The sequence below is a fragment of the Morone saxatilis genome, unplaced genomic scaffold, assembly GCF_004916995.1.
Source record: "Morone saxatilis isolate NCDOM2014 unplaced genomic scaffold, NCSU_SB_2.0 Contig21, whole genome shotgun sequence".
Classification (NCBI taxonomy): domain Eukaryota; kingdom Metazoa; phylum Chordata; class Actinopteri; family Moronidae; genus Morone; species Morone saxatilis.
The window spans coordinates 14,891,466-14,900,149 of record NW_023339774.1 but is presented as its reverse complement, the minus strand read 5'-3'; the positions used below and the strand labels follow the sequence as shown (position 1 = coordinate 14,900,149).

General features: G+C 39.6%; 1 protein-coding gene across 2 annotated transcripts in view; it reads right to left on the bottom strand.

Annotated features, from left to right (window-relative positions):
• The window catches only part of sema4d (sema domain, immunoglobulin domain (Ig), transmembrane domain (TM) and short cytoplasmic domain, (semaphorin) 4D), a 38,594-nt gene that overhangs the window by 6,839 nt on the left and 23,071 nt on the right, over positions 1-8,684 (bottom strand). For both annotated transcript variants that reach the window (XM_035667731.1, XM_035667732.1), the window contains exons 4-14: positions 6,092-6,225; positions 4,095-4,240; positions 3,951-4,013; positions 3,707-3,805; positions 3,489-3,582; positions 3,206-3,322; positions 2,885-3,036; positions 1,444-1,619; positions 1,135-1,291; positions 714-936; positions 300-412 (exon numbers count right to left, since the gene is read on the bottom strand). In XM_035667731.1, the coding sequence (XP_035523624.1) occupies positions 300-412; positions 714-936; positions 1,135-1,291; positions 1,444-1,619; positions 2,885-3,036; positions 3,206-3,322; positions 3,489-3,582; positions 3,707-3,805; positions 3,951-4,013; positions 4,095-4,240; positions 6,092-6,188 (1,437 nt within the window). In that variant the 5' untranslated portion in view covers positions 6,189-6,225. The remainder of the gene's footprint in view (positions 1-299; positions 413-713; positions 937-1,134; positions 1,292-1,443; positions 1,620-2,884; positions 3,037-3,205; positions 3,323-3,488; positions 3,583-3,706; positions 3,806-3,950; positions 4,014-4,094; positions 4,241-6,091; positions 6,226-8,684) is intronic.

The following is an 8,684-nucleotide window of genomic DNA, read 5'->3' as shown; positions in this document are numbered from 1 at the left end:
AAAATTCTGTCTGCAAAAGTTGTACCCGCGTGACTCCAACCACAAACACACACCACAGTCATGATAAATATGCAGTCTCATCTGATTTAGAGAACTACATGTTAGCTGTTAACAATCATGCCATCTTCTTAGCAACTTCCTATTGTGTTCTCTTTCACAGCAGAATAAACACACACACACACACAAACACGCTCAAAATGCATAAACTGCAGACTCTCACGTCTCACGTCTGACACTTACTAATTCTGTTACTGCTGTGTCTTTGTACAGTTACTAACAGTTACAGGGAAGTCACTGACCTCAGAGGACAACAGCAGGTTCTTGATTGACTCAGAGTTCTTCAGGAGCTGGATCTCCTCCACAATATGCACTTCTCCTTCAAACACCACTGACTTGTGCAGGACTCCTTTATCTAAAGATGAGAATGGAGAAAAAGAAAAACAGATATCAGCCTCATATATAGTTATATTACAATAAGTATTACAATTCAGGATGTACTAAATCAACTGTATAAGGGTGACCAATATTGTAAACAGACATCCTCGAGTTCTGCTGTTGGCTTTTAAAAAGTTTACAATTATTTCAAACTGGAAAATGTAATCTGTCCAACCCTCTTTGACAACTTTAAATTTAATCTATGTAATGAAAACATACCTAAATGTAATAAAAACATCCTTATTTACAATTTTAAGTGTTAACTGATGTGTATTCACCTGTTCCAGTGAAGATGACGTCATAAATGTTCGTGTCGAGCGCCCGGACCCTCTCCACAACGATCTGAGTGTAATTTACGTCTTTGGTGATGAGGCGAGGCCCGTTGCCAATGGGCAGGACGGGATCCTCCAGCAGGGGGTGGTCCTTCACAAACTGAAGGGTCTTGTCTGGCAGGTGGAGAGAGCTGCTAATGTTCTGCTGTCGCATCAGGTTGTTGATACACTAGGGAAGGGAAAAATGCATGAAATATTTTTATTTTAAAATGTTCACCTCCACTGTATGTGTAGATTAAAATTAGTTGTTCTGTCTGTTTCATAGTTACTAAATAAAGCTTTTACTGGACCTGGACTACACAAAGTTTGAACAAACATGACACAAAACTGAACTCTTAATTATTTGTGCAGTGTTGAAGGTACTTACTGCTCCTGGACGCGGAGAAGGAGTGATGCCGTTGTACCGGACCCACTTAGTGTGGGACTGCTCCACTGTGGCCTTCTGCATGTACTTGCCCTTAGAGAAGACCTCTTCCACAGCTGTCATGTTGTAAGCACACACTGCTGACAAACCCACATTACCCCTGGGGGATGAGGATGATGATGGAGTCGGAAGAGAAGTGGGGGAGGATAGAGAAGTGAATTTAAGCACCATGCATTATATCAAAATATTACACTTTTTTCCCCCTCCTTTTCTGGCCCCTACTGATCCTTTGCTCAACATCAGAACACTGACCACTGGGAGGTGAAGACCCCATAGATGACCGTGTCCCTCAAGTCTGCCCCCTTTAGGATGAAGACATCATGTACTACGTTGAAGACGAAGTTGAGCTCAGGCATGGAGCACACCAGCTTAGCTTTCAGGAAGGACGTCCATTTCTTCTGCAGAGTGCGCTGCCCCCCGAGGTCACCCTGTGGAAGAGAGGCCCATTAGGCCGTGTGGGCCGAGGAAAAGTGGTGGAAAGAAAAGAAACGAGACGCGGGAGAGGGAATGGCAGGTGATGATGAGTGTGTGTGTAATTTCCATTAGGGGTGGGGGAAGGGGTGTCCCTCAGTTTTATTGTTTCCAGTCGATTTTCTTACCAAAGTCTTGTCAAAATACCCCAGATAAGAGAATTGTTGACCAAAATGGCTGATACAATCGTCTGAGCTACCTTCAGTTATTATTGTTACCTCCAAGCTATAAGCCCAAGCAGTACTAATCGTGCCAGCAGTGACTTTTTTTGCCCCGGTTTTTGCCTCTCAGGCTACCCTACCATATTGATGAAGGTTGCTGGGGCTGTATACGTCAGTATCAACAATACGGAGTTTAGAGGTTTACATAGCATTTCTACATTTGTTATACTACCATTTAAACTAAATATTTAGAAAAATGTTACCCACTTTAGCATTGCTTTATAAATGATAAATCTGATACATTTTGTTTTTTTGTATGTCATTGTGCCCCCACCTCCTGAAACCAAACCTACGCCCTTGAGTGTCTGTACAGTTGATACAAACGCCGTTAATTAATTTCCTTACATTATCAGATTTTAATTAATTGATCATTATTCCTGCGTCCTGTTTCAGATGATAGTTTTGGCTTTTTCAGGAACATAGAAATTGTATCACAGTTAATTACTATTGGATTGTTGCCAGGAGTTCACAGCAGTTTGGGCCATCGGTGGTGATATGGGAATATGATGTATAACTTACCCGTGAATATGTCTGAACAGCTTCTCATTATAACGTTTTTATGAACTTTCACAGGAACATTAGTGAGGATTAGGATTAGTGAGGTAAAAACATTTATTTTTCAAACTTGGTCTTGATGCTAAGGCATGTTTTTGGAAGGGAACCTTGTTTTGTCACAGATTTATTTGTCAAGCTTGGGACACAAGTTCTTTGTTTGAAAAATGTTTCACTACTGCAGTAGTATTTTCTTCACCTATTGTCCATGTGGGCTGGGCACTTGAAAGAGCAAGACACAATGACACAGTGAATAACATGACTGACTGTGTAACTGATTTGCACCATGATATGAGCTCAGGTTAGCTAAAGAAAGACATACACGATAACGGAAGAAGGCAGAAAGAGGGATCTAGACAGAGAAAGACATGCATGCACAGACAATGGGGACATAAGGGCTAAAGAGGGATGCTGCTGGTATGTGCAGATGGTACATGACGTGTACTGACCTTACAGACGCGCGCCACCCTGGGGATGAGCAGCTTGCCAAAGAATTCATACTCCACTGACACCTCAGTAAAGAAGTAGTAGATTTTATCATCCTCGCCATCTACTCTGTTTGTCCCTTCCCTAATCACGTCGGCAAAAACAAAACTGGGCTCTGCAAGGAAAGCAGAGAGAGGGAGAGAGGGAGAAACGTATTGGTAAAAGGGATTATAGTAAAGGAAGACAGAGACAATGGATCTGCTATTGCGAAAACCTCATTGTATTGTAAAAAAAAAATAATTCTCTCCCGACAATGTAACAATTCACATGTTGTCCCAACTCACCATTGAGCCATGATGTGGAGTACTCTGTCCTCAGCAGAGACTGCGATGGAGAGTATCTGGAAATAATCGGTTCACTGCCTAAGAAGTTATAAACTGTCCCCGAGTACAGCTCTCCGTCTGATAGAAAAGCACAGAACAAAAAAAAAAAAAAAAAAGCAATTTATTGTCCAGCATTTGCCCCCCCCCGCCAAAAAAAAGATTATTGGGGATTACAATGCATTTTACTGCAGGGCTGACAACCACAATAGCTCTTTGTGAAATAACAAAACTGGCCTCAACTCACCAACCATGACAGTAGTAAAGCTTTGTGAGGGGTCAAAGGAGCACTTCCCCCTGCCGTCTTCAGGTCGACCGACCAACGAGAAGTCTGCGAGGTTCTGAAAGAGGGAGTTCAAGATTAAATTTCAGTTAAAGGTTGCTGCGATGATTGGCGAGCCAAGGCACATGTTTATTTGTGCAGTGTGATGTTACCAGTTAAGAGGGGATTGGCCATTAACCTACCAAGTAGTCACACTGAGGTTGAAAGGCGTGTGTGCCGCAGACGTACAGACGCTCATCGTCTACAACTTGGAGCACTCTAATGTAGTTCAGACAATCCCTCTGGGAAGCAACATTCAATAAACAAATTAAAATACTCTCATATTTTATTGTAGACTGTTAGTTTATAACACTAGAAAGTGTGATTCTGACACAATATAGAGTAGGTTAAGACAAACGACATTAACATAGGAATTATTGAACTAACCTCTTTTGATTTTCCTTTTAGCGTGCACATCATCATAGGGTTTTCTGCAACTGTCCACTGAACCTGAAATGAGTTAAAATTTAATATCACAATTTTGTAACGTATTTTATTTCTGTTGTCACAATCTTATTCATATTTTGTTACCTTGTTGTTTCTGACTGTCACATTCTTCTTGCTGAGCTCAAAGATGGCCTCCCGGGCTCCCACATACAGTGCATCCTTTTTCTCACTCAGCAACAACGTAGAATAGTTGAAGATGTCAGGCTCTGAAAACTCCATCAGATCTAAATCTGAGCACAAAACCATTGGATCAAATTACTTTAGCATCCAAAATGACCATAAACTATGATAAACATGCTAAGTTTTACTTTTAACCTGTGCATTCAACAGTATTGAGAATTTTATTTAAAGCTGCTATAATCAATATTTTTTAATATCAACAATGGCTCAAATGACATTTGGAATGTGAAAGAGGTTGCTTGCAATGACGAACCCACAGATCATTCTCAGCCACGCTCCAATTTCCCTCAGCTCTACAAAGCGTTTTAACATCTTTCAGCTTATTGTTTTGGTTTTAGAGGTGGGACTGATTCCAGTTGCATTAGGCAGGTTTTTAGAAAATAAAAGCTCTGATAAACCCACAATACACTACCTGTTTGGAACAGTCACAATTAGCAACTAGCTGGTGAGCATAAACAGAGCTGGTCTCTGTTTGGTGGAGACCAAAACAGAGCTGAAAGAATAGCGAACATTGGACTGACAGGTGGCCAAAAACACGACTCCAAATGAATGCTAACATTGCTCCATGTGTGCTGAATGTATAAATAGGTGCCATTTTTCACAACTTAATAAGCAAATTAAATGTCAGTATTGTTTTTACAGCCTGTTTCCACAGGCCACAAGTAACTAAAAACAAAGAAAAGTTAATGCACCTTGAATTCTTCAGGAGTAAAGAGGTAAATATAAACTATTTCAACAAAAGGTGATGTAGTCTTGAGATAAGGCCACCAAACACAACTGCCTTTACAGTAATCAGTGTAGAGGCTGAATAGTGAGACAAATAAGTATTGTGGTGAGCGCATCTCTCGTTATACACTGTGATGTGATTCATGGCAAACCTAGCGGAGAGTTCGTGTCTGGCTGGCTTTGGTTGTACCAGGTGCAAGTGGGTTCAGGTTGCAGGTGCCTGGACATAAACACCACAATGATGAAAGCAAATACCCTCACTGACTGACTGAAACAGTGACTGTGCCACAGTGAGTGGAGAAACTTGACTTTGTTAAAGGGTGAGCTGTACCGGTTCTCACGGATCGAATGAGTTAGTGGAGCTATTTATGTAAACGGCAGTATGCAAACAGAACTTTCAACTGACAGTGAGTGCTCTAACTGGAGAGCCTGTGGTGAGGCTGAGGGAAGTCCCTTGAGATACATTAAAGAATTTCAGTGAACCATCTGTTGTGAACCTTGATATATCTATAAAGTAAAAAGGCTCAGTTCTCCAGGCACTGCTAGTAAAGCAACTGAACTTGTGAACTGAAAATGAAGCAAACTCGTGAATACCAACTTCCCAAATTGAGTGCCTTCAAGCAAAGTTTTAGTTTAAATCACAGCGATTTCAAAAGAGCATTTACCAGAAATAGTTTAGATTCTTGAGAATTAAATTTACCGTAAAGAGCACACAGGTGTATAGGGATGTTACTTATTTTTTCACATATTTCTATGTATATTATAGTATTATAGTGTTCTTGTTTTTATGTATATTTCTATCTGCCTGTAAATTGTTACTAATACTGAGAGCAATGAAAAAACATCATATTCCTTTTATGTGTAGAAAATCTTGGCCAAAAAAGTTTATTCAGATTCCAATATATGAAATATGTGATAACTTGATATATTTATCAATTGATTAATTTGAGAAAAAAGAACAAAACACTATTATATTTTATATATTAATAGTAGTAGTAGTAGTAGTAGTAGTAGTAGTTTCTATTATCAGCAATAAATCTAATGAATGCTTTGTTTACCTAAAGAATGATGATTTATCAAAACTGCAAACAATTCTTCTGTCAAATGCTTAACATTCGATGGATAAATCTTTTACATATCTAAAATGAATTAATCAATAATACATTCAGCCTTACCTTGGTGTCTCCAGGACGTTCGAGGCACAGCATGGGGTCCATGGGTGGAGACCTCTAGGAGCAGCCCCAGAAACACCCCCAGCACACCAAATCCCATATTAGACTCTGATAACTTCGGAACTGTGAAGTTTCCTCTGTAAGACAAACGTGAAGAGATACAGTTAAAACCTGATGCATAACAACAAAAATATTTTACAAGCATATAGAAACAAATTCCTCACAGGCTGATCTTATCATGCGGCACAGATACTAACGGAGAGGCATCAAATCCACTTCCCTCATACTGAAAGCTGGCAGGACTGATTCATCCTCTTTTGTATCGCTTAGGAGGTTAGTACAGCACGTCACATGCATTTGAATAAAATCAATGAAGAAGACATTTTGGACAGAAATAACACAAAGAGAGGGAAGGGTGCAGCACGCTATGAGGTCCTGAACTAAAGTGAATTACAGTGGCTGAAAAAAAAACCCTACTCTTGTTTGCACAATTATTACAATTTGGTCTGACACTATAGCATGCAAATGAATGCATATATGTAATGTCTATTAAACAGTGAAGTTACTGTGGTGTGTCTTATAACCAGTGTATGACACTTCGGTTTTAAGAAAATCTCCATTTTACTGAACACATATTATTCTGCACCGTGTTACTGTTGAGACAGTGATAGGTGCATGTTTTTGCCTCGGACGATGATGATGGCGACATCATTCCTGGTAGTTATCAGCTTTATTAATATGCGGGTGTCATTTTCCATTGGCCAATTTGTAGAGCATTGTGATCTGTCTGCCTTTTAACAGCCCTCTACTGGTACATTCACTTCAGGATGCGGCTGATAAGGACTCCATTAAGCAAAGTGTTTATCTTGTCCAGACCGACCTCAGGAGGTTGATGTTACCATATTTTATAAAACCTTAAGTTGTCATAATGAATGAATGTTTTTTTCTTTGGCACTCAACTTTAAAGTGCAAGTCACTGCAGATTCTATACACTAGTAAAATCAATAAGTTATTACCTTCCCATTCCCTGGGGGAATAACGTTATATCAACGTAAGTGATATAATAATAATTGGTAAACATTCTCTCGGTTTTGTTTTGGACGCAGTATCACTTAAATATAGAAGACTTGGTAACTATAAATAATAATATTTTAGTGCTTTCAGTCATTTTGTTGGGACTCATTTGTGTAAAATGATAATATCTTCTGGTTGAACAAGGTCAGCAGAAAAGCAGAAAAGCAGGGGGGAAAAAGCTCATGCTTTAAAGCTTAAGTAAAATATTAAAATAAATCTCTAAATCTGTTCTCAATCCTGCTTGTAATACATGCAATGTTTGCCAAATTTACTCCAATGCGGGGGCACGGGCAAAATAATCTTGAGGTCAATTTTCATGATTGTCAACCGAATTCCCTCTGACATTGGACGGAAGACTGATTACCTTCTTTTACTCGGTAAATATTATTAACACTGAAATGACATTAACTCAGAAAGTGATTAACTGACATAATTCAATTGTAAGGATCAAGTGCTTCCTTTCTCTTGATCCAATCAAGTAAGAGGAGCAGTGGGGGATGTGTCAGCCTCTTTGTAGCCTGGATTTTCTCTCATTTAACAGATTAAATTGGCCTTTATTAATATTAGACATGACTGGATTTCTTGCTGGCATATGTGTTCACTGAAAGCAAGTAGTAGGCAGAAGGCAGGTGGGTCAGGCTGGTCAGGTGACTGCGTGCACTTCTCTGAACAAGTAAAGTGATCTAGTGCAAAGCAGGTTATTCTGGTTTTCCACAACATGCTAAAAGGAAGCTGAAATACCCGCAGCACACCTCCGCAAAAAGGGTGGGTCACGCGAAGAGGATGATTAAAGGTTATCGGATGTCTTGTAAGATGAGATTGGAGATAACAAAACCTTTCTCTAACAGGAACTAACACGCAGTCTCGTAATGTCCCAAATAATGTGGATTTAATTAAAAGAATTTTGTTCACTAGAAGTGGCAATCAAGCGGCTATCAAGCGGCTGAAGGGAGATTTAGTGAATATAAATGACATACAAGTTAGAAGTGTTTTTACTACTATGAAAGGTAATTTGTCTTCATTTTAGATTTTATAACCAAAATTATAGAACAAAAGATAAGGTCAAAGGACAAATAAATCATTGTCAACTACGTTTTAATGACTTAGCAGCACCATTGGGGCTAATCCCACTCAAATATAGGTTAGTAATCAGTCACCCAGCCAAGGGGGCGGTATCATGTGGTACAGCAAGTATAGACAATCAATGAGGGCCACCACAGCTAGAGAAAAAAAAGGAGAGAATGATAATTGATTATTGATGTGATTGTAAATAAGAACAAATAGCCCCAGAGGTATGACCCTCCTAATACTGGCTTTTTTGAGAGTGTTTCTACCAACTAAATGTGGCGAAGATGGAAATCCATCTCAGCTTCAGCCCTAGCCATGGACTCCTCTCTGCTAAAGAGGGGGTCAAATACACAAAGACCTATTGTTTACTGAAGATGAGGGTAGCCTCCACTCCACTCCACCCCCACATCATCACTGCAGAGTATTCAACAATGAACAGAGAGAGAGAGAGAGA